The following is a 26,811-nucleotide window of genomic DNA, read 5'->3' as shown; positions in this document are numbered from 1 at the left end:
CTGTTAGGGCTTGTAGAACCAAGGCCAAATCCCAAGATTGTACTGCTTCTCTAAAGGGAGGTTTTAGGTGAAAAATGTCCTTCAAGAAAGTCTTACAGAGTCTGTGTGACATGACTGAAGAGTCCTGAAAGCCAATGTGGAAATTAGAAATGGCAGCTAAATGAACACGAATAGTAGAGGCTGACATCCCAGACTGAAAAATATCTGATAAGTAATCTAATACTACCAAAACTGGGGCTGACAAGGGGTCCAATTGTTTGCTCGCTGCCCATAATGTAAACCTTTTCCATTTGCTGACATAGACTGTCCTGGTGGATGATTTATGAGATGCAATGAAAATATTGCACACCGGGGAGGAGAGGTTATCCTCCCTGGCAATCACTGGAAGTGGAGAAGCCAAGTTGTCAGCTTCACGTTTGTAAGATTGGGGTGAGTCAGACCCTTCAGATGGGAGATCAACGTTGGGGATGGATTGAGAATCCATGGTTGATCTAGCAAGTGAGGCCAGAGGAAGGGGAACCAAACTTGAGGCCAGTATGGAACAATGAGGATCAATCTGCTCTTCAACTGCTGTGTTTCTTTAGAAATTGAGAGATGAGGGGTAGAGGAGGATAAGCATAAAGCAGACCCAAGGGCCAAGCGTGGACTAGAGGGTCTCTTGGTGACTGTCCCCGAGGGAAGATCAAGGCAAAATAGTTGCTGCACTTGTAGTTGATTGGGGAGGCGAATAGATCACAACAAAGCTGGCCACAGCGGTTGAAAATTTTTTCCGCTATCACAGGACTGAGGGACCACTTGTGAGGTTGTAGACTGCACCTGCTCAATTTGTCTATCACGTTGGAGCTCCCAGGAATGTGCGCTGCAATTAGAAAGTGGGTGGAAGCTATCGTCCATTGCCATATTCTCAAGGCCTCTCGGCATTACGGATAAGATCTGGTGCCCGCTTGCATGTTGATGTACTAGACTACTGACATGTTGTCTGCTTGGATCGCAATAGTCCCTGACGGAAGGATCGAGTGGAATGCTTGCAATGCTAATAGTACAGCCCTCAATTCCTGGACATTGATATGCAGATGGACCTCTTGTCTCCGAACAGGTGCCTTGGACTGAGTTTCCCTGACATAGCCCCCCTCCCCACTCCATCAAGGAGATGTCTGTGGTCACCTTGGCTTTTGGCTGATGGCAGCTGAAGTGGCGAGACCATTGTTGGGGATTTTGAGAAGTCCACTAACTTCTTTATCTGATGATGTTAATCTTCGTTCATTCCTTACTGATGCGACAGAGTCTCCAGCTACCTGTACCCCTGGACGGCCCTCATGGAGGGACATTCCTGAGCACCATGGAACCAAAAGAAGCTCTTGTGCTGGGGTCGTGTTGGACTTCTCCCAATTTATAGCGATTCCCATGCGCCAAGCTGTGAGAAGAGTGTAATTTAGGGCTTCTTCCAGTAGACGCTTGGTGGGGGGGGGGGTGGTAAGGAGCCAGTCATCTAGGTATAGTCCCCCCCCCACTCCATCAAGGAGATGTCTGTGGTCACCTTGGCTTTTGGCTGATGGCAGCTGAAGTGGCGAGACCATTGTTGGGGATTTTGAGAAGTCCACTAGAGCAAATCTTGCTTGCATCTCTGACTTGCACTTATCTGAAAAGACAAAGGATGTTGTAGAGAGTACAACTGAGTGAGAAATAGCCACTGAAGAAGTCTCATGTGGAATCTGGCCAGAGGAACAATGGTGATTGAGGCTGCTATCGACCCCAAGAGTTGGAGTATGGACCGAGCAGAGGATTTGTGGTGACAGATTAGCAGCTGAACCTGTTGTCTCTATGATCCATAACAGATCCTGTGCAATTCCTCATGTCCAACAGAACCCTGATGAATTCTAAAGATTGTGCTGGGGTCGTGTTGGACTTCTCCCAATTTATAGTGATTCCCATGCGCCGAGCTGTGAGAAGAGTGTAATCTAGGGCTTCTTCCAGTAGACGCTTGGTGGGGGGGTGGTAAGGAGCCAGTCATCTAGGTATAGAAACGCCTACAATCCTTGAAGTCGCAGGTGAGCGATAACTACTGCCATGCATTTGAACACTCTCGGGGCTGTAGAAAGACCGAAGGGTAGTGACTGGCTCCTATGCAGAAGCGAAGGTATCTTCTGGAGCGCTTGTCCATTTTTATATGGTAACATGCATCTTGAAGATCTACAGAGCACATCCAATCATCTTCTTCCAGAACAGGAAGGATAGAATGAACCATGACCATCCGGAATTTCTCTGTTTTTACAAATTTGTTTAGTGTGCTGAGATCCAGAATTGGGCTCCAGTCCCCTGTCTTTTTTGGCACTAAAAAGAACCTTGAGTAAAAATTGGATCCTATCTGGTCTGGGGGGGCCATTTGAATGACTCTTTTTTATAGCAGCTTTCGGATTTCATGTGTTGCTGCTTCCCTTTGACTGGGTGGGATGTCGGTAAGTTTCTGGGTGAGGTGGGACAGAGATGGAAAGGAATTCAGTAGTCTCTGGATATTATCTATTGTACTCAAAAATCGGTGGTTATGGTTCGGCAGGCAGTGGCCAATATCAAGCTCGCATCAGCCAAAAACTCTCGAGCCAAGGTCCTACCCAGAATGCTCTTCTCCCTGTTACCTCAGATCGAGTTTGCAAGTTGAAAGACAAAAATAGAGGCTACCTCTGGTCATAACAGACCTACAAGAAAGGACTACATGAGATCAACCAAGAACCTCCAGATGGGGGATGGAGGGTGGGAAGTAATGAATGAATGAAGATCAACAATACAGATGGAACGCTATGATAAGACATAGTTTCTTTATCTGATGTTGTTAATCTTCGTTCATTCCTTACTGAGGGGACAGAGTCCCCAGCTACCTGTATTCCTGGGTGGCCCTCATGGAAGGACATTCCTGAGCACCATGGAGCCAAAGGAAGCTCTACCTCTGAAGGCCAAGTCCAATTTATAATGAAGAATAAAGGTATGAGGTTTGGCCCAAGTTGCAGCTGAGCAAATATCATTGAGGGAAGCCTTAGCATGGAAAGCTGCTGAAGTTGCCATAGATCTTGTAGAATGTGCTTTCACTCTATGAGGCAAGGTGAGATTGTTTTTGTTGTAGAGAAAGGTAATACAATTTTTCAACCATGAAGCCAATGTAACTTTTGATGCAGGATGACCCCGTCTAGGTCCAGAAAAAGATAGAAACAGTTAGTCTGATTTACAAGTAGATTTTGTTCTGTCCAGATAAAATCGTATTTGCCTATGAACATCCATGAAGTGCAGGCAATACTCTCCCTTGTTAGAATGGTTAGGAAAGAACACTGGGAGATCAATAGACTGGTTGATAGATCGCTCTGACACCACTTTTGGTAAAAAGGTAGAACTGGTTCTCAGCGATACCCTATACTTATGGAAGATAAGATAGGGAGGTTTGATGCATAAGGCCTGAAGTTCTGACAATTGGCTGGCCAATGTGATTGCAATCAGAAACAATGTTTTCCAAGGGATATATCTTACATCACAAGAAGATGCAGGTTCAAAGGATGGAGCTGTTAAAGCTTGCAAGACCAAAGCCAAATCCCAAGAATGCACGGGTTCTCTAAAGGGAGGTTTTAGGTGTATAATCCCTTTCAAGAAAGTCTTACAGAGTCTGTGTGACATAAGTGAAGAATCTTGAAAACCAATATGAAAATTTGAGATGGCAGTTAAATGTACACAGATAGTAGAGGCAGACACCCCAGAGTGGAAAAGATGTGATAAGCAATCCAATACCACTGAGACCAGGGCTGACCAGGGTTCTGTTTGCTTATCTGCTGCCCAGAGAACCTCTTCCATTTGTTAAGATAGATTAGTCTGGTGGCCGATTTATGAGATGCAATAAGAATACTCTGCACAGGGGACGAAAGGTTTTCATGCCTGGCAGTCAGAGGAAGTGGGGAAACCAAGCTGTCAGTTTCAGGGCTGTTAGAGTGGGGTGAATTAGACCTTGCGGATGGGAGATCAACAGTGGGGATGGATTAAGGATCCACAGTTGATCTAGCAGGTGAGGCCAGAGGAAGGGAAACTAGACTTCTCAAGGCCAATATGGAGCAATGAGGATCACTTTACTCTTCAACTGCTGTGTTTTCTTTAGAAATTGGGAGAGGAGGATAGGCATAAAGAAGACCCGAGGGCCAAGAATGGATTAAAGCATTCCTTGGTGACTGTCCCCGAGGGGGGATCAGGGCAAAGTAGTTGCTGCACTTATAGTTGGTTGGGGAGGCAAATAGGTCGCAGCAAGGCTGGCCCCAGCGGTTGAAGATTTTTTCTGCTATCAGAGGACTAAGGGACCACTTGTGAGGCTGTAGAATGCACCTGCTCAATTTGTCCACTATCACGTTGGAGCTCCTTGGAATGTGCATTGCAATCAGAAAGTGGTTGTGAGCTATCACCCATTGCCATATTCTCAAGGCCTCTCGGCATAATGGGTAAGATCTGGTGCCCTCTTGTTTGTTGATGTACCAGACCACTGACATGTCTGATTGGATCGCAATAATCCCTGACAAAAGGATATAGTGAAATGCTTGCAATGCTAGAAGCAACACCCTCAGTTCCGGGATACTGATATGTATAAGAGCCGCTGTCTCCAACCAGGTGCCTTGGACCGAGTTTCCCTGACATAGCCCCCCACCCCATCAGGGAGGCATCCGTGGTCACCGTGGCTATTGGTTGATGGGGGTTGAAACGGCAAAACCATTGTTGGGGATTTCGAGACATCCACCAGAGTAAATCTTTCTTGCATCTCTGAGTTACACTTATTTGAAAAGACAAAGGATGTTGTAGAGGGTACCACTGAGTGAGAAGTAGCCATTGAAGAAGTCTCATGTTGAATCTGGCTAGAGGAACAATGACAACCGAATTTGCCATTGACCCCAATAGCTGAAGTATAGATCGAGCTGGGGATTTGTGGTGACACAGCAGCGGTTCAACTTGTTGTCTGATTCTCTGAAGTCTGTGTTCTGGAAGAGATGTTGTGCAATTTCTCGTGTCCAACAGTACCCCTATAAATTCAAAAGACTGAGTTGGGGTTGTGTTGGATGTCTCCCAGTTTATAGTGATTCCCACTCTTCGAGCTGTTAAGACAGTATACTGCAGGGCATCATCCAGTAGACGCTTGGTGGGGGCGGTAAGGAGACAGTCATCTAGATATGGAACCGCTTGGAAACCTTGAAGTCGCAAGTGAGCGATAACCACTGCCATGCATTTTATAAACTCTCTGGAGGCTGTAGAGAGACAGAAAGGCAGGGCTCAAAACTGGTAGTGGCTGGCTCCTCTACGGAAGCGGAGGTATCTTCTTGCGCATTTGTCCATTTTTATGTGGTAATATGCATCTTGAAGATCTACAGAGCACATCCAATCATCTTCTTCCAGCAGGGGAAGGACAGACTGAACTGTGACCATCCAGAATTTCTCAGTTTTTACAAATTTGTTTAGTGTACTGAGATCCAGAATTGGTCTCCTGTCCCCTGTCTTTTTTGGCACTAAAAAGAACCTTGAGTAAAAACCCGATCCTATCTGGTCTGGGGGGACCATCTGGATGACTCTTTTTTGTAGCAGCTTTTTGATTTCATGTGCTGCTGTTTCCCTTTGACTAGGTGGAACATCGAGTAGCACTCTTGACGAGACTGGGCAAAGATGGAAGGGGATGTGATAGCCTCTGGATATAATCTGTTGTACCCAAGAGTCGGTTGCTATGTTTTGCCAGGCAGCAGAGTACAAGCAGAAACGAGCACCGAATGCTTCAAGAGGTAAGCAGTCGGGCAACACTTCAGGAGAGCTGATAGGGTTGGGCAGAGAAAGAATCTCTGGAACCCTGGTTTCATGGACCTGCTCTGCCCCGAAAGGGGCATCTTCCATTGGAGAATCCCCCTCTGCCTCTACGGTAAGACTTGGCCCTTGCATCCTGGAAAGAACCCTGTGATTTCTTGTGCCAAATCTTTCCACTGCTCTGGTTTCTGGAATAGAATCGCTGAGGAGTGGAGTGTCTGACACCAATGGCAGACAAGGTCTTGCCATCTTGCTCGGACCATGCCAGAGCATTCTTGACTTTACGGCCAAACAAAGAAGCGGCCTCTATAGGGGCGAAGTAAGCCTTAAAGGAGTCCGCAAAGTCACAAAGGCGCATCCAAGCATGTTGTCTGGCGACTATACCTGCACCTGGCGCTCTAGCCGCCCCTTCCATTGTGTGAGAAATAAGACGCGTGGAAGAGTTGGAAATGGACTCTAGGGTGGCTATCTGAGAAGCCACATTATCATGGACTTCGTCAGAAACAGTTCCTGCCAAGGTTTCAGAGAGTTGGTTGAGAAGATCTAGCTGAAGCCTGGTAAAATGTGCCAAATAATTCAAAGACCTTACGGCGAAGGTCGATGAAGCAAACACACACTTCCCTAATCTGTCAGTCGCCCGGGACTCCTTGTTGGGCGGATGGACAGTTTGGCTCTCTTCTGCCAAATCCTTCTTAATAGCAGCTGCCACCACCATAGCATCTACTGGAAGACCATGAGACCAGTGGGGGTGCTCAACGGGGATGGTAATATTTTATCTGGCCTCTTAGGTATTGCTTCCATGGTATCAGGAGCCTTCCATGCGTGCTGCACGATGAGCTGGATGAGCTCATTGGCAGGCGGGGTGACCCAGGAGGTAGGGGGCTGGGCACAAAAAGCCTGCAGGAATACGGATTCCTCAGAGGAAGGATTAGAGGGCTTCCAATAACCCTTCTGTAAGGATCTCGAGGATGTTACCAAAGGACACCTCATCAGAGGGTGATCGTCGGACCCTTCCCTGTCATCAAAATCCGTATCTTCAGTCAATGACTCCTCAGTGGAGTCCATGCGTTTCCTCTTACATGATGCTTTGTGGGGTGCTTCTTCAGTGGGAGGTTCTGGGGAAGACTGCAAAGAGAGGGTCTCCTGAGGCTCTTGTGCCCAGTGTCCGGGAGTTGAAGCTTCTGGCAGTTACGGTACAGAGGGGGGAGAGGACTCTGACAAATGAGCTTTGCCAGCGGAGGCAAGCGCCCTCTCAGACCTGGGGTCACATCCTGCCCCGACGAACCCACCCCCAGACCAGGACTCTCAAGAGGACCATGAACCGTAAGACAGAGAGCATTCCTGGAAGGTACCATAGAAAAAAATCGGCTTGGAGCCAGAAATGCCCTCCCCAAAAGCACAGCCACTGGCCTGAGAAGAGCCCGATGCCCAGTACACGAAGGGCCACAAGGACGACTCTGGTTTCAAAGTGAGCTCCACTACTGGAATCGGAGGAAGGGAAGCTGATGGAGTAATAGGCTTTGAAACTTGAGTGGAAGTTGAAGGAGGAGTATATGTTGGGATTTGAGGCAAAATACACTCACCTGAATGAGGGAATGTGGACTTCGATGGTTGAGAGAGACCTCTGGCCACAAGCAACTGCTCAACAAGCCGCAACACATCCTGCTCATAAAGACTCTTGGTTGACCTCATGGAGAAAGCAGATGGGGATTTTGGCCTTTCTAGGAAAGGACTATACTGACTGCTTGCAAAAGGATCCAATGAAGGGGAATATTTGGTCCTTACTAATTCAACAGGTGCAGAGCTCGGAGCTGAGGAAGTCTGCACGGAAGAAAATGGTGTGGAAAAGTTCTGCACTGAAGATGTCAGTGCCGTAGTAGTTGAAGGTGTCTGCACCATAAAGGCAAAGGTCTGCCTTGAAGGGTATGGTGCCATAGTGAAAAGTGTCTGCACCGGCAATAAGGACGGTGCCAAAAATGACTGCACTGAAGTAGATGTCGTGCCTAAAAGTCTGCACCATGGAGTACCGAAGAGTCATACTTAGAGCCGAAGGTGACTGTACCAAAGGTACTGAAGGGGACTTAACCTGTATTGATGGTGCCATTAGGGGTTGCAACAGAATTGTCGGAACCGTAGTTATCTGCACTGGGAACTCTGGTGCTGATATTGATAAAGGAGACATGGCTGTAGTCAGGATCATTTGGAGCAGTGCCGAGCCTGGAGCCCACACGGTCACAGGTGGCAGCGCCTGAGTAGTAATCAATTTCACCTTCTTGTGAGTTGACTCTCTATGATCTCCAGAGGGAGTGACTTTGATGAAGAAAAGGAAGAATGCCTCTTGCGGTGTTTAACAGGAGGGGGTGAGCCCTCCGACCCAGAAATAGGCTCAGAGAAAGGAGACTTGAGGAGACCTTTCAAAATTAACTTATTCTTCTCGTTGAGAGTCCCGTTAGAGAACCTTTTACAAATCCTACACGGAGGATCTACAGTCACGTTGGAGACATTAAGACAGTAGACACATATGTCATGGCCATCGGAAAGCGGTAACTTACGGCCACAATCCTTGCACTGCTTGAAACCAATGGAACATTTCTTATCCAATACAGCTAGCATGGAGAAGAAGCACAGTAGCAAAAGGAGAATAACAGCTACCCAAGAAACGGGTAAAAAGAGAAAAGGAAGGATTACCAACGATGGTAATGGAGAAAAGAGGGTGATAAAGGGAAAAGGCTAAAGGGAGAGAGTCTAAAGTGTGCGATAGGGTAGGAAAATATTAGAATAAGCTTTTGAGAAAAAATTTAGAGCAATAACAATATATAAAGTATCAAAAAATTAGACACTTAGCTGAGAGAGTGGCTTGGCACGGCTGTTCAGCAATGTGGCAAACGAGATCTGAGGTAACAGGGAGCAGAGCATTCTGGGTAGGACCTTTGCTCGCCAGTTTTTGACTGACGCGAGCTTGACATTGGCCGGCCTGGTTCCAAGGACAGAAATGATTACCCATCAGTAAGAAATGAATGAAGATTAACAACATCAGATCTATCATTTTGTGAAATCACTCCCCTTCAACTATTTAAATTTATTGGCCATCCCACTGTATTCCATAGTACCAGAATACAAAAATGCCCACCCCCTTTCAATTTATCTTGCTCTTTTAAAAATAGTGGCTCTCCACTTAGCTAAAAAAAAAAGTTATGTACTCACGATAACATTTCATGTGTGTTGTCCTGGACCCAAAAGAGACCTTATTCCTGGAGGCCAAATCCAATTTGTAATGAGTGATAAAGGTATGAATCTTTGCCTGTGTTACTGCATCACAATGGTATCAATTGGTCGTCTCACCCAAAAAGCAGAAGAGGTTGCTATAGCTCTTGCAGAATGACCTTTTACTTTTTCGGGAAGTTCTTTGTTTTGAGATTTGTAAGTAACAGTAATACAATCTGAAAGCCGTTTTGAAAGTGTGACTTTTGATACAGGAGCACCTTTCTTATAGAGTGAAAATGATACAAATATAACTGATCAGATTTTCTGCAATCCTTTGTCCTATGTGAGCAGAAGTGTAATTGCCTATGTAGATCTAATTGGTGGAGCATATACTCTGCCTTGTTGCCATAGTTGGGGAAAAAAACTGGTAGGTCTATGGATTGGTTCAAATTAGATTCTGAGCATACTTTAGGTAGAAAAGATGGATTTGTTTGTAGGGATACTCTGTCTTTGTGGAAAAGCATGTAGGGGGGCTTTATTGATAATGCTTGTAGCTCTGAAACTCTTCTAACTGAAGTGATGGCTACCAAAAGGATTGTCTTTCAAGTTAAAAACTTTAGATCACAGGATGGCGCAGGTTCAAAATGGGGAAGAATCAAGCGGGATAAGACAAAATTTAGGTTGCATGGTGCTGGACGGGCTTTGATGGGTGATCTTAGTAACACAGTACCCCTCAGAAATGCTTTGCAAAGTCTGTGAGACATCACATTTGGCCCCGATTCACCTATAAGGAAGTTTGACATCACTGCTAACTCAACTCAAATAGTAGCTGCAGCTGCGCCTTCATTAAAAAGCTTTGCCAAGAATTCTAAGATAGAAAATATAGGGGCAGAGAAGGGGTCAGTGTGGTTATTCAAGGCCCAAGAAGAAAATCTCTTCCATTTGCTCATGTATCATTTCCTGCTTGAAGCCTTATGAGATGAGATCAAGATATGTTTCACTGAAGTAGAAAGGTCAGGGAGCCTGGCTATGTGTGGAATTGGAGCAGCCAAGCTGTCAACTTGAGGGGGTTGAAGGGATGGGTGGAGCATCCCTGATGCATGAGTCAGGAGGTCTGGAACTGGGTCCAGAATCCACAGCTCCTCCTGGAGATGAGGCCAAAGAAAGGGGAACCAGATTTGGGGAGGCTAGTACGGGGTGATAAGAATTAAACTCTTTCCCAATGAACTGGCTTTCTGAAGGACTTTGGGTATCAATGGAAAGGGAGGGAAGGCATAGAGGAGACCTGAGGGCCAATCGTGTACAAGTGCATCCCTTTGTGATTCCTGGGGGGGGGTTAGGGCAGGACAGCTGCTGCATTTGGCATTCATGGACGTGGCAAAAAGGTCACAGCAAGGCTGGTCCCATCTGCAGAAAATCATCTCCGCTACTTCTTGTTTTAGGGACCACTCGTGAGCCATCAGAATCGCTCTGCTGAGTTTGTCTGCTATCACATTGGATTTCCCAAGGATGTGCATTGCTGTCAGAAAGCATTAGGAGGTTGCCCACTGCCATACTCTCAGGGCCTCATGACAAAGGGGGTAAGATTGTGTTCCTCCTTGTTTATGTACCACACAACTGACATGTGGTCTGTCTGAATTGCAATAGTTCCTAGCCGAAGAGAGTTTTGGAATGCTTGCAACACTAGACTAAAAGGAAGCCCTCTAATTAAAAATGGGCTTAGAAAAAATAAATTTTAGCTGAGATTGGGAAGGGAAAAAGGCCTAGAGAAAGAAGCGACGGCCAAATGCAAACAACCAACAAAAGCGAACTCAATAACTTAGTTCAAATCTATATAATAAACACTAAAAAGCTATATATATATATATATATATATATATATATATACATATATATATATATACATATATATATATATATATATATATATATATATATATTTAAACTACAATTATCCAAAAAACAAGGAAGAAAAATTCCATTTAGCCAGAGCCAGAATGGAAGCACCCAATCTGTTTAGTGGCAAATGAGATCTGGGGAGCTTTCCTAGGACATGATGGAATAGGCTTACAGCCACAAGCTAGTGGAAAACCACGAACTTTTGTATAGGCCGAGTCGGAACTTAGGGTCGGTTCTGAACCCAACCAGTACAGAATGAAGGTGAGATAGGACAATATCACATCTTAAGTTACACACTTTCATATCTAACTGCTTAGTGTACACTGCAGTGTTTAGGATAAAATGAGAAGTTATGTACCTACCATAACGTTCCATGTTAGTTGTCTTCTCTCGCCTTCTTTCTTGCTGGATGGGTTCGGAGCCGAACCTCTGCTCCGACTCGGCCTATACTAAAGCTCGAGAGCTAATTTTACTGGCTCGAGGCAACCCTATATCCCATGATGCTAAGCGGTAACTACCCAGATCTCGTTTGGTAGCTAAGAAACCACAGCCAATTCAGTCTCCCCTCTGAGGTGGAGGAGGAGAAGGAAGAACTCCCCAAATATCACTACCTGAAGCTATATCTACCCCAGGACCAAATGTCTAAACTAGGAATAGTGCAAGATAAGGTCCCCTGTAAGAAGGGGAAAAACCTCTCGGTCTGTCCAGGCTAGGGGGATGGTGGGCAGGACGCAAGAAAGAAGGCGAGAGAAGACAACTAACATGGAACGTTATGGTAGGTACATAACTTCTCAATGTTAAGTTGTCAGTGTCGCCTTCATTCTTGCTGGATGGGACTGCGTCCCTAGCACCTTCATCTTGGGTGGCTCATTGGAACAGACTCTCGAGAACGGTGGAACCAAAATTTGCCCTGCTTCTGGAGGCCATGTCCAATTTGTAATGTGTAACGAAAGTATGAGGAGAGGCCCATGTGGCAGCCGCACAGATAGTGTCTATTGGTACTCTAGCTTGAAAGGCTGTAGATGCAGCCAACACTCTGGTTGAATGGGCTCTTGGCCTAGAAGGCAACTCTTTACCTCTGAATTGATAAATACAGGTAATCACAGAAGACAGCCACCTAGACAGGGTTACTTTAGACACCGGAAGGCCCTTTCTACTCTCAGCATAAGATAAAAAGAGTTGATCAGATTTCCTGAATTGTTTAGTTATGTCCAGATAGAAGTGGAGCTGACGATGAACATCCAGACAATGCAGTTTTTGCTCTGCCCTGTTTGAATAATTAGGAAAGAAAACTGGAAGATCAATAGATTGATTTAAATTTGTCTGAGAAGCCACCTTGGGTAAAAAAGATGGGTTAGTTCTTAGAGAAACCCTGTCTTTGTGGAACACTAACTAAGGAGGGCGAATACAGAGGGCATGAAGTTCAGATACTCTTCTAGCCGACGTAATAGCGACTAGGAATAGTGTCTTCCAGGAAAGTAACTTCAAGGAACAAGAGGCCGCAGGTTCAAAGGGAGGGAGAATCAAGGATGCTAAAACTAAGTTTAAATCCCACTGTGGTGGGGGGTCTTTGATCGGAGGCCTGAGTAAAAAGATACCTCTGAGGAATGCCTTGCAAAGCTTATGGGACATGATGTTGGAGTCCGACAAGCCTATGTGAAAACTTGAGATGGCTGCTAGCTGAACTTTTACTGTGGAGGAAGAAGATCCTGAGTGAAAGATTTCGGCCAGGAAATCCAAGACCAAATGTATTGGAGCAGTGAAGGGATCTACGTTCCTAGCCTTTGCCCAAAAGGAAAAGCGTTGCCATTTACTAGCATAGATCCTTCTGGTGGAAGACTTAAGGGAAGCCACGATAATATCGCGGACAGAATTCGAAATCATAGGAAGCCTGGCTAGGGACGGAAGTGGTGCAACCAAGCTGTGAGGTTGAGAGATTGGAGGGATTGGTGCAGCTGCCCTGATTGATGGGTCAAAAGATCTGGCATTGGATCCAGATGCCAAGGCTGCTCCAAAAGATAGCGATGCAGGAAGGGGAACCATATCTGTTGAGGCCAATAAGGGGCAATGAGGATCATGTTGGCCCTCAAGGCGGTAGCTTTCTGAATTGTTTGTGTGATTAATGGAAAGGGGGGAAAGGCGTAAAGAAGTCCCCGAGGCCAATCGTGGACTAGAGCGTCTCTGGGGGGATGGCCTGGAAGGGGGAAGAGAGTAAAGAAGTCGAGGCACTTGCTGTTTTGTGGTGTTGCAAAAAGATCGCTGCAAGGAAACCCCCACTTCCGAAATATATTGTTCGTCACCGATTGCTTGAGAGACCACTCGTGAGGCATGAGAACAGCTCTGCTCAGCCTGTCCGCTATGACGTTGGACTTCCCGGGGATGTGTGTTGCTATCAGAAACCGCTGAGAAGAGATCGCCCATTGCCAGAGTCTGGGTGCTTCTCGACACAGGGGATATGACCTGATTCCGCCCTGTTTGTTGATATACCATACTACGGGCACATTGTCCATCTGAATTGCAATCGTCCCCAGGGGAAGAGAGTCTTGAAGGGCTTGCAATGTCAAAAGCACTGCTCTCATCTCCAGGACGTTTATGTGCAAGTGGCATTCGAAGGGTTGCCATGTGCCATGGACTGTCCTGCCCTGAAAATGCCCCCCCCCCACCCAATCAGGGAGGCATCCGTTGTGACTGTGGTGACCGGGGAAGAAAGAGTAAAAGGTCTGCCTTGATGGACTTGAGGGGAGACCATCCACCAAGATAGATGTTTTCTGCAAGATAGAATTATTAGGATCTTGTGTGTCATAGGGAGCTGTTGGAAGGACCACTGGGAGAAAAGCATCCATTAAAGAAGTCGCATGTAAAAGCGGGCAAGGGGAAGAAGCATGATGGCTGCCGCCATGAGACCTAATACCTTCAGAACATACCTGGCCTGAACTTTGTTGTTCTGAAGAAGGGCGTGAACATGACTTTGAATATCTAAGACCCTCTGCTCTGTTAACTTTGCTGAGAGTTGAACGGTGTCCAAGGTGGCACCTATGAAAGTAATAGACTGACGAGGCGATAAGGCAGACTTTTCGAAATTTAGAGAGATACCTAGCTCTTTGCAAATGTGGATGGTGTAGTCTCTGGCTAGAAGGAGTTGATGCCTGGTGGTGGCAGTGAGGAGCCAGTCGTCTAGATATGGAAACACCTGGAATCCTTGACGTCTCAGGTGAGCCGTAACCACTGCCATACATTTGGTGAACACACGGGGGGCTGTAGTGAGACCAAAGGGCAGGGCTCTGAACTGGTAGTGACTGGCTCCCAGCCTGAAGCGGAGAAACCTTCTGGAGCGCCTGTGCATTTTGATGTGATAGTACGCATCCTGAAGGTCCACTGAGCACATCCAATTGTCCTTGCCCAGAAGGGGTAAAATGGACTGTAGCGTGACCATCCGGAACCTCGTTCTTTTTACAAACTTGTTTAGATTGCTGAGATCAAATATTGGCCTCCAGTCCCCTGTTTTTTTTGGTACCAAAAAGAACTTTGAGTTGACTCCGGATCCTAGCTGGTCTGCTGGGACTGGCTGGATGGCTCTCTTTTTTAGCAGCTTTGATATTTCTAGTGCTGCTTGTTCCCTTAGACTGGGTGGAACGTCTGGAAGAGACCCCATTTGAATCGTAGGGGTTTGGATAAAGGGGATTTTGTAACCCTTGGATATGATCGACTGCACCCATTTGTCTTGAGTGAGGGAGAGCCAGGCTTGTGGGTATAGCGATAATCTTCACCCGACTGCCTCCGAAGGTGTACAGTCGGGCAACACCTCAGGGATGCTGGAAGGGTTTGTCAGAGAGGGTTTCTCTGCTACCCTGGTTCTGCGGACCCCCTCTGCCTCTTGGACGGCGTCCGTCGTTGTTGTTCCCCCCTCTGCCTCTACGGGTGAACTCACCTCTTGCGTCAGGTGTGACTCCTTGAGATTTACGGAACCACATTTTTCCACCCTTTTGACCCTAAGGATATGGTCTAGATGGGGTAGAAAAACGGACTCCTACGGCAGAAAGAGTCTTGCCATCTTGTTCGCATCTGGTCAAAGTATCTTTCACTTGAGGTCCAAACAATGCTGAACCATCAAAGGGGAAGTTAGTGAAAGACGCCTTGAAGGGGTCTGCGAAGTTACAAAGCCGCATCCAGGCATGACGCCTCAAAGCCGCACCTGTGCCTGCGGCCCTACTCGCTCCATCGGCTGCATATGAAATAAGCCGCATGGAGGAGTTGACAATGGAATTCAGGGTTCCTAGCTGTGAGTTAATTTTTTTCTGAGACCCAGCAGCTGATGGATCCTGTAGGACCTCACCCAGTTCTTTAAGAATGTCTCTTTGAAGACGGGTGAAGTGGCATAAGTAGTTCAGCGACCGCATGGCAAAGGTCGCTGACGAGAACATCCGCTTGCCGTACCTATCCATTGTCCTAGATTCCTTGTTAGGCGGATGGATAGGTACTGAAGGATCAGCCAGTTCCTTCTTAGTGGCCGTCGCCACCACCATGGCATCAACTGGGACACCTTTGGATAAAAATTGCTTATCGGAAGGGGCTGTTATAAATTTAGAAGGCCTCCGTGGGGTGGGTTCCATCGAGTCAGGGGCCATCCATGCCTTCCATGTCACCACTTCCATAAGGGGGTCGAAGGGCGGAGACACCCAGGAGGTGGAGGGTCGAGAACCAAAAGCCTCCAGGTAAACCGACTCATCCTCGGAAGGATTAAGGGAAGACCAGTTTCCCCTCTGTTTAAGGATTTCAAGGATGTCAGAGAAGGAGACATCCTCAGAGGGGGACCTTGGGGATCCTTCCGACTCATCCAAGTTGGTATCAGATGTGACGGACTCAGGGGAGTCCACATGCTTCCTCTTACATGTCCTCTTACACGGGGGTTCACCTGACAGATCAGGGGAAACCTCGGAAGAGGAGGATATTCCCAATGGGGAAACCTGAGGCGTTGGGTCTCGATGGCCAGGGGCGAGAGAGTGGGAAGAGACATCAGCAGGCACTACTGTGGGAGGAGCTGATGGAGCTGACGGAGCTGACCGTAGAGCAGGCACTGGGGCCAATACGCTCCTCGTGACCTCAAAGGCTCCCCTGTGAGGCAGGCTAGAGAGCTCCCACTCCGAAGAGCTAGAAACCCCAGCCGGCACCGACAAGGACGGCTCCGAAGCCGATGTCGGGGCCGGACACACCAACGCCGACGCTCTTAGAGGGAGAACGGGATCGGACAAGGATCGGATGCCACTCGCCCCCTTGGAGCCGGCGAGAGAGTCCAAGCGCCCAGATCCCTCCAAGAATGGCACCATGGATGAGATTGGAGCAGACGATGGAGCCGAAGGGGGAGGTATCGGCTCTGACGTCAAAACGGTCATGGCTCCGAACACTGGGGTAGAGTCGAAGGAGGAATAGTTTGTTGTATGGACGTAGCCGCTGTCTGATGAGATGGGCTATGAAGCATTTGGGCCAGTGCCTGAGACTTTAATAGTCTACTTACCACCCTCTCAAGGTCATGATCGGAAAGCCTGGAAGACCGAGAGGAATGGCTCCGATGGCTCCACTCTGAGAGTAACGGTGACCTCGGAGCCGAATGTATGGACTCTAGAGATGGAGATCTGGACCTCTTGCGTGCGGAGGGCATCAGGGTTAATGGAGCCGATGGAGCCATAGACACGTCAGTTCCAGCCAGAGCTGACTTTGAAGACAGAGTCTTAGAGGTATCGGCTCCGGCTGGAGCCGATGCAGGTAGCTGTGATACAGAGGTATTGGTTCCAGCCGGAGCCGATAATGTTGCAATTGATGAGCCACCATCCGAGGGCTTAAAACTCGGAGCCGATGGTTTAGGTGGTTTCGAAGGCTTCCCTGGCACGGACTTAGCCGGGGAACCTTCGGGCTTTAACAAGCCCCTAAGTATCAATTTATTCCTGCGCTCCTGCAGGACTCTTGGGGTGAATGCATGGCACACTGAGCAAGAGTCCTGCAGGTGCAGGGGTCCCAGGCAATAAACACAAGAAGTGTGACCGTCTGTCAGAGACATCTTCTGACAGCACGAGTCACATTTCTTGAAGCCTGAGACCTTTGTCTCCTTCGACATTGTGTAGTCGAAAGGAAAACCCAAAGTTAGGAGAAAACACACACACACACACACACACACACACACACACACACACACACACTCCAACAAATAGGGATACAGGGATACTGAGGGAACACACACACAGCAAAGAATCCCTGTGAGGGAATTAAAATAAAATGGAAGGGCCTAAAGCCTAACCTAGGGAAAGGGAGTATGACAGGGATAAGGGATAAAAAATAGGGACTAAACTTTAAATTAAACAGAAACTAGCCTATAAAAGATTAAAAAGAATACTAGGGGCAAAACTAAAGAGAATACTAAGATTTTTGTGAAAAAAATGCCACTAACCTGTGAGCTGGTAAAAAGAGCAACCTCGCTAGCGTAAGCGGCAAACGAGATCTGAGTAGTTACCGCCTAGCATCGTGGGATATAGGGTTGCCTCGAGCCGGTAAAATTAGCTCTCGAGCTTTAGTATAGGCCGAGTCGGAGCTGAGGTTCGGCTCCGAACCCATCCAGCAAGAATGAAGGTGAGACCGACAACTTAACATCATTTTTTTCATCTTACCTTTAAACATCTATTGCAAGACCACCAGATATTGGAGAGCTCACATTCTGCCTCACAGTAGTCATCTTGGAATTAGTGCTTCTGTTTTCTCCTTGTGAAAGAAGGAGTACAGGGACATTATTTCCTGGAGACTGCTGATCACTGGAAAGCCTAATAAAAATGTACTCACCATAACATTCCATGTGAGTTGTTTATCTCGCCTTTATTCTCACTGATGGGCTCGCAGCTGATCCTCGGCTCTGACATGGCCGTTAGCAAAGCTCAAGGTTTACCAGTAGCACGAGACCAAGCCCCTTATCCCATGATGCACTGCTGGAATTACCTCAGATCTTGATTGCTACGTGTATATATAACCCTGTAAGGGGTGCACTCCCCAAGAAAGAAGAAGAAGTATTGAACAACCAGGATAATACTAGCCTCTAGGTCAACTGTCAGCTAGGAGGAGGATGGTGGGAGGGACATGAGAATAAAGGCGAGATAAACAACTCACATGGAACGTTATGGTAAGTACATAACTTCTTTATGTGAAGTTGTTAAATCTCGCCGTTTATTCTCACTGATGGGTAGCGTCCCTAGCACCGAAATCCTGGGTGGCTCATGGGAGAACATTTTTCAGGACCGTAGAACCAAAAGAAGACCTGTCCCTGGAAGCCTTATCCACTTTGTAATCAGTGATAAAAGTATGAGGCTTAGACCAAGTGACTTCAGCACAAATGTTATCAGGGGGCAATTTGGCTTGAAAAGCAGAAAACGTAGAAACGGCTCTGGTTGAATGAGCCTTTACTTTGTGTGGCAAAGGTATGTTAGCAGTTGCATGAACAAATGAGATACAATCAGATAACCATTTTGAAAGGGTTGTTTTAGCCACTGGTCTACCTTTTCTAGCCTCCAAAAAGGATACAAAAAGTTGATCTGATTTCCTAATATCCTTAGTTCTATCAAGATAAAACCTGAGCTGTCTGTGCACATCACATTTGTGCAGCATGTATTCTAATTTGTTGGAATGGTTGGGAAAAAAGACTGGCAACTCAATGACCTGATTGATATTAGACTCAGAACAGACTTTAGGGAAAAAGGAGGAGTTTGTTCTGAGAGATACTCTATCAGCATGGAAAATCATATAAGGAGGTCTGATAGATAATGCTTGAAGTTCTGACACTCTGCGGGCAGAAGTAATGGCCACTAGAAAAATAGTTTTCCAGGACAAAAATTTGAGATCACAAGATGATGCTGGTTCGAAGGGGGGGGGAGAATTATTTGAGATAGCATAAAATTTAAATTCCAGGAAGAATAAGGGGTTTTGACAAGAGGCCTCATGTGAAAAACACCTTTGAGAAAAACCTTAGATAACTTATGGGCCATAATATTTAACCCATCCAATCCAAGGTAGAAATTAGATATGGCAGCTAACTGCACCCGAACTGTGGCAGCTGCTGCTCCTTCCTTAAAAATCATTGTTAAAAACTCTAAAATGGATGACAAAGGAGCTCGGAAAAGGTCAATTTTTTGTATGCTGGCCCAGATGGGAACCTTTTCCACTTACTGCGATATAGTTTTCTGGTGGATGGCTTATGAGAAAACAATAGAATTTGTCTTGTGTCATCTGAGAGGGAATGAAGCCTGGCTATTTGAGGAAGTGGATTAGCCAAGCAGTCAGCTTTAGAGACTGCAGTGAAGGATGGAGGTCCCCTGATGGGGGTGTCAGGAAGTCTGGAACTGGGTCCAGGATCCATGGATCCTCCAGCAGATAATGGTGAAGAAAAGGGAACCAAATCTGTCGAGGCCAATGGGGGGCTATAAGGATTACAGTCCTTCCTAGCGACTTTGCTTTCAGTACAAACCTGGGTATCGATGGAATTGTAGGGAATGCATATAGGAGACCCGGAGGCCAATCGTGTACGAGTGCATCTCTCGGGGGATGTCCCGAAGGTGGTATCAGGGCAAAGTAGCTTCTGCATTTGGTATTGATGTGACTGGCAAAGTGGTCGCAGCAAGGCTGGCCCCATTTGTGAAAAATCATGTCCGCAATGTGTTGCTTGAGAGACCACTCATGAGGCAACAAGATTGCCATGCTCAGCTTGTCCGCTATCACGTTGGATTTCCCCGTGATGTGCATTGCTAACAGAAAACGCTAGGATGACACAGCCCATTGCCATACCCCGAGGGCTTCTCGACAAAGGGGGTAAGACTTGGTTCCGCCCTGTTTGTTCAAGTACCAGACCACTGACATGTTGTCTGTCTGAATTGCAATTATCCCTAGAGGAAGAGAGTCCTGAAAGTACTGCAACGCCAGAAGTACTGCTCTCAACTCCAGAATACTGATATGCAGATGTGACTCGATCCATCCATGTGCCTTGGGCAGTCTTTCCCTGAAAATGCCCCCCCACTCTATCAGGGAAGCATCCGTGGTCACAGTGGCTACTGGGGGGAGGGGGCACAAAGGGTCGTCCTATTGGGACATGAAGAGACGTCAACTACCACCGAAGGTCCCTCTTGCAAGAATTTGTGATAAGAATCATATGGTTCATTGGCAATTTCTGATAAGACCATTGGGCGAACAGAAGCCATTGAAGAATTCGCATATGCATCCTTACGAGTGGAGTGGCTAGAATTGCTGCCACAATCAAACCTAGTACCTTCAAGACCTCTGTGGCTGTAGCTCTGTTCTTTGACACCAATGAGTTGACATGTAGACGAAGAAGTGAGACCCTTTCGACTGGAAGACGTAGAGTGGTGGTTGAGGTATCTAACTCTGCTCCTATAAAGATGGTATGCTGCGATGGCGACAAGGCAGACTTTTCGAAGTTGACTGTATTGCCTAAGTGGTTGCAGAGTGTCACAGTAGATTCTGTTGCCTGAATCAATTGATGCCTGGTGGTGGTGGTAAGGAGCCAATCGTCTAGGTATGGAAACACCTGAAATCCTAGACGCCTCAGGTGAGCCATGACCACTGCCATGCATTTGGTGAACACTATGGGGGCTATAGTGAGACCAAAGGGCAGGGCTCAAAACTGGTAGTAATTGGCTCCCAGCCAGAAACACAGGTGATCTCTGGAGTGTCTGCCCATCTTTATGTGGTAGTACGTGTCCTTGAGATCGATGGAGCACATCCAATCACCTTTCCCTAAAAAGGGAAGACTGGCCTGAAGCGTGACCATTCGTGACTTCTCTTTTTTTACAAATTGGTTGAGTCTGCTGAAGTCCAAGATAGGTCTCCAGTTCTGTTTTCTTTGGAACCAAAAAGAATCTTGAGTAAGTTCCGAATCCTGCTTGGTCTGCTGGGACTGGCTGGATGACTCTTTTTTTCTAGCAACTTGTGGACCTCTATAGTTGCTTGTTCCTTGAGACTGGGTGGAACATCCGAGATTTTGTTGACAGGAGTGGGAGGGGAAGAGAACGGTATGAAATACCCTCTGGAAATGATGCTTTGTACCCAGGTATCAGATGTTATGCTTAGCCAGGCTTCTGGGTACAAAGATAAGTGACCCCCAACTGCCTCCAGAGCCAGACAGCCGGGTCTCCTTTCAGGAGCGCTGGTAGGGCTGACTAGAAAACTGGCTTCTGTCACCCTGCTGTTGCAGACCCCTCCCCTGCCGCGCGGGCGGTGTCTTCTATTATAACCCCCTCCTCTGCCTCTAGAGGGGGATTTGCCACGTGTGTCCTGAAAGGCTCTCTGGGCTTTTCAGAACCACATCTTTCCGCCCTTAGGGCCCTTGGGATAGGGCCAAGTAGGGGTAGAAAAATGGACTCCGACGGCAGATAGAGTCTTTCCTTCCTGCTCACACCTGGTTAGAGTTTCCTTTACCTTGGGTCCAAACAGCGATGAGCTATCAAATGGGGTGTTGATAAAGGAAGACTTGAAAGGCTCCGCAAAGGAACAGAGATGCATCCAGGCTTGTCTACGCAGAGCAATGTCTGAACTAGCGGCCCTACTCGAACCATCAGCTGTGTAAGATACGAGACGCATGGACGAGTTCACAGTCAAGTGTAGGGTAGCGAGCTGGGTGGTAACTTTGTTGGCAACCCCTGCAGCTACCGTACCCTGGAGAGTATCTCCTAGCTCCTTCAGGAGATCTCTTTGTAGTCTGGTAAAATGGGTTAAATAGTTCAGTGATCGAAGGGAAAAAGTCACTGAACTAAACATGTGTTTCCCATATCTATCTATGATCCTAGAATCACTGTTAGGAGAATGGATAGATGAGGACGTCTCAGACGTTTCCTTTTTGGTGGCTGCCACCACCACCACCATGGCATCAACAGGCACTCTCTTAGTCAAAAAAGCTTTGTCCACAGGGGCAGAGATGAACTTATTTGGCTTCCGAGGGACAGGTTCCATGGCCTCCGGAGACTCCCACGCCTTATGAGAGATCAGCTCCATGAACTCATCATAAGTTGGAGACACCCAAGAGGTGGAAGGTTGAGACTCGAAAGCCTTCAAGAGCACTGACTCATCCTCAGTAGGGCTTCTGGACTGCCAAACACCCCTCTGATTAAGGATCTCTAATATATCCGCAAAGGAGATATCCTCAGAGGGGGATTGAGGGGACCCTTCTGACTCATCCAAGTCAGTGTCAGATGTCAAAGACTCCTGTGGGGAGTCCAAGTGCCTCCTCTTGCACAGTCTCTTCCTGGGTACCTCCTCAGTGGGGGCTTCTGGGGAGGTCTTAGCAGAGCAGGGGGCACCCTGTGGGGCTACTTGAGGCTCAGGGTCTCTACGCTTAGATCGACCAGTAGAAGCAGGAGCGGACACAGGTGCTTGAGGGGAGGAGGAAGCCAGACCTGATGCTGATGTCTTTGGAGACAGGACTCTCTTCATGGCATCGAACGCACAACGACTCTGATGAGAAGGGGTAGACAGATCCAGAGGGACCATCCACTCCTCCCGCACCGAGGCCATGGGCTCCAAGCCCAAGGTAGGAGCCAAGCTCATCCGAGCCGAAGCCCCGAGAGGAAGAGTCGGCACTGACAAATCGGTACGATTATCCTCTCCAGACCCGACAGGAGAGTGTCGGCTCCTAGAGTCCCCGGTCGGCACCGAGGACGTCCGAGTAGATGAAACTGATAACACCGGAGAAGGTCTCGGCTCCACAGGCTCAACAACCATCAGGTTGGCCTCCTCCAGCTCCGAAAGTCCAGTACGGCTCGGAGGAGGAGCAGTCAAGTCTGGGGTAATGGTCTTCGGTTTCGACAGAGGAATCGGAGCTGACAACAATTTGGCAAGGCCTGGTGCCTGTAAAAGCTTCTGCACCAACCGGTCCATATCCAGATCTGAGAGGCTGACAGAAGACTATGAAGAGTGCACTGAGGGTGCTGACTGAAGCAGAGGAGATGAGGGAATCTCAGAAACCAGCTCCAAAGCTGTGAGCTGGCTCCGAACGGAAGGGACACATGGTTCCATAGGTAGTGGAACCGATGACCCTACAACCTCCATTTTTTTAGCTTTTTTAGATAACTTGGAGTCACCTGAAGATTTGGATGACTTAGAGGATTTACTAGCACCATCCTGGTCACCCAGTGCTTCCGAGAAGGGGTGCTGAAGTAAGCCCCAATCCACCAATTTCCTCCTCTCTAAAAGTACCCTGGAAGAGAAGGAGTGACAGATGCTACAAGAGTCTTGGAGGTGAAATGCCCCCAGACAATAGACACACTGAACGTGCCTGTCAGTGACTGACATTTTTTGTTCTTAATCCAGACATTTTTTGAAGCCAGATTTAGGATGTTGCTTCTCTTTCTCTTCAGACATCCTAAATGTAAACAAATAGAAAAAACACACTCTAAGCAACTATTAGCTATTGAAATAACTACTGACTAAGAATTTAGTTAAATACAAGGCCAACCAACACTACCAGGCCAACTGCTAACTAGAAACACTTCTATAGAAAAAACAAAGGCAACACAGGGCACTTATCTAAATCTCTCTCTCTCTCTCTATATATATATATATATATATATATATATATATATATATATATAAAACTATCCCAACAAGAATGAAAGTCAAGAAAAAGTTTTTAAAACTTGCGAATACAAGAATCTTTCCAATAAAATTGGTCCGAGCAATCTGGAAAACTGAGATCTGTGCTGTGGCAAACTAGATCTGAGGTAATTCCAGCAGTGTATCATGGGATAAGGTGCTTGGTCTCGAGCTACTGGTAAACCTTGAGCTTTGCTAACAGCCATGTCGGAGCCGAGGATCGGCTCCGAACCCATCAGTGAGAATAAACGGCGAGATTTAACAACTTCACATCTGCTTTATAGGTGACAGCTGGGAATATATGCTTATATTCTGGTCCTGGTGAGAGAAGGAGCAGAGTACATTGATTCCTGATAGTTTCTGGTTGGATAGTGAGTGTCTGTGCTTAACGTTCCTGATTGGTCTGGTTGCTATTCAAGGCATCTACCAGGAAAAGGCTACAAGCCTACAGACCCTTGCATCATCTGGGACAAAACTATGGATCACTAAACAGGCTGTGGTCTGCTTCTCATCTTGGGACTGGTGCTACTGTTTTGCTTCTGGTGAGAGAAGAAGCAAAGGAGCATTGTACCCCAACAGGTGAGACTAGCATTAGTAGTAGCCAGGCAGTAGCCATTCATGCCACTCCCCTCTTTTCATCATTCTTGACAAGCTAATTCTTTGCTTTCAGTAAGAACTGATTGATTTGTTTCTAACAGCATATCTGCCTAAATACTTCATCCTTAAATTTTCAGGGTCTGTGTATTAGTTTCCTCTCAAATGTTTGGCAATGCTCTGTATAAACTCAGACACCTTGAGTGACATTTTTCCAATAAAAGCTCAACTGAAATTTCTCCACACAGGACATCTAGTTTGCAGTGACAAGCACTGTCTCCATAGTTGCAAACCAGATACTCCTGACAGTGATTGATATTCTCACTCCAGCTGGCTAATCAATAAAAAAGGGTCTGTTGCCAGGGATATGAACTTTCCTACTGTCTCCGTTACCGGCTTGGTGGATATGGGCATCCTGAGGCAATGCAGAAATTGCCTCATGTTTACTGACAGCCAGTTAATTCTCAAACAAACTGATATGGTATGTACGAGATGTCACTGGAGGCAAAGCTCTCACATAAAATACTCCTAATGTCAATAAGGTTGTCAGCAGTACACACGCTGCACCCATCACACACAATTCATTGCAGACATATCGATCCACATATGCTGAGGCACTTAACTGTAACCTTCCTAAACCCCAAAGGCCTCCTAGACGAAGTACACATAACAAATACCCTCAGCAGCCCCAAATGCACTATTTCAAAACAACACCTACATCAACACATAGAGATACATCTCATGGAGCTTTTACCTCTAAGCCCATAAAGCAAGCCACCACACAATCCAACATTCTAGTCACTGGAGACTCCATCATGAGGCACACTAATGTCCTCTTACCAGGCTATGTAAGGAGAAAGTCACAGTCAGTTGCTTATCAGGGGCCAGGACCACCACATTATGCAGGCACTCAGGTCACTGGACCACAATTACCAATAAGACTCGGTCATAGATCATGTGGGAGTAAATGACCTGAGATATACCTCCCTAGACTACATGAAGAGAGACATCGTGGAGCTCTCAGAATGTGTGTCTCAGGCTGGTATGAGTCTCGTATTGAGCAGCATTTTACCTTCTCCAAGGATGATGCCACAGTATGAACAAAAGGTGACTAATTGGCTTAGTTTCTGGTGTCATTCTAAAGGGGTGCAATATTGTATTGTAACCCCCAGTCCCAGGTGTACCTGTAGAATGGATAAGCAGTCTTACTCTTAGGAGCAAAACAAAAAAAAAATATTTCAGAAAACAGTTTAATTCTACAGGAGAATGACTCAAAGTTCCTCAGCTTTCACTCTTGAACAGAACAATTCAACCTCTTTTGGAAAGAAGGCATGGGGAAATAGAGTAGCAACATATGACTTAAAAACTTGAGTTTTCCCAGAGAAAGAGCATTTAGAAAGATGTTTAGTAAGGAAGAGGTTTCTTTGTTCTTGTCGGAAACAAGGACCTCAGTATCCTCTGAATCTTCCTCCCTGGTGGACTCTGGGAGAGGAAGATAGAAAAAAAAATCTCCTCCCACCTTCTGCATCATCAGCTGAGAAATGGGACAAGGTCAGTGCTTGCTAGTTAAATGAAAGTACAAGATCAGTGAAAGAATGAGAATGACTCAGTGGTGGACAAAAGCAGTGGTGTTTTTTGCTAGTATTTTCCTAATCCTTCCCTTCTTTCTTTACCTTAGCTTAAGCCTGCAAGTGCAAGAGGGGCCTTCTTATGAATCTCTGAGCAGGATACTCTCCACTGCTGTCATCGTTCAAGAAGTGATAAGGGCCTCATACTTCCCATACCTTTCTTCTCAGGTAGCCAGTCTCAAGCACTGGTGTTTCTGACACTCATTTAAATAACGCTTATTTCTTAGGCAACACAGGCTGGACCAGTGTGGGTCCTACATGGTGATCTTGCAAATGAGAAGACATTAACCAAAGTTTGTTGGCACTGAATATTGGAAACTTACAGCACAAAATAAGATCAAAATCTGAACTGTACAAGAAGAAAATAACTGGGGATTACAGGGCTAGGTGCAGCTGCTACAGCAGTGCATAATGCCATGAAGTGCACTAACAGAAGCATGTGCGCACCTGGGTATGGTAGCTACAGAATGCATGAGGTTTATGCCAGAAGTGGTTGAAGAGAAAATCTCAGTTACCTAGCTAGGAAGGTTCTGCGAAGCAAGATCTCCTCATCTCATGACGGCACCCTGAAAAAAATTTATCTGGTTGCGACATCACTAATAACACATTAAAAGGGAAAGTAGTCAGCACAGTGTATTTGAATGAAATTATATCAACTAACTGACAGAAAATGAAATAAGACAGAAATGTGTGCTGTCTGTCAGCAATGTTTTTTACATAAACTGTCTGGAATAAACAGTACACACAGGACAAAATTACAGGAGAAGCAAACTTTCAAGAAGTCCTAAAACTTTTATAAAATTAGGAAGAATCTGTTTTAATTTATTGAAACTGAATACTGGTATGTTAGGTACTGCATGAATAAACATCAAGTTAGGTAATCATGGCAAAACACATCTTCTTTGAAGCAGAAGGCATGAATATAACTACCATTATACCTGTGGGCATTTAGCAGCACTGTAACAGTCCCCTGCTGTAGCAAATGGAACGGCTCTTCCAAATATGGTGTGTGCAAAGGATAAATCATCAGCTGTCAAGTAAATATAAAACATAT

General features: G+C 46.4%; 1 protein-coding gene across 1 annotated transcript in view; it reads right to left on the bottom strand.

Moving 5' to 3' along the window:
* Positions 1-26,811, bottom strand: part of ADAMTS20 (ADAM metallopeptidase with thrombospondin type 1 motif 20) — a 3,636,702-nt gene that overhangs the window by 141,700 nt on the left and 3,468,191 nt on the right. Inside the window, exon 37 of the mRNA XM_044087413.1 lies at positions 26,696-26,787. Within this exon, the coding sequence (XP_043943348.1) occupies positions 26,696-26,787 (92 nt within the window). The remainder of the gene's footprint in view (positions 1-26,695; positions 26,788-26,811) is intronic.

This window comes from Protopterus annectens, chromosome 11.part0 (genome assembly GCF_019279795.1).
Source record: "Protopterus annectens isolate FY-2018-M chromosome 11.part0, PAN1.0, whole genome shotgun sequence".
Taxonomy (NCBI): domain Eukaryota; kingdom Metazoa; phylum Chordata; order Ceratodontiformes; family Protopteridae; genus Protopterus; species Protopterus annectens.
This window is presented reverse-complemented; position numbering and strand designations above follow the sequence as displayed.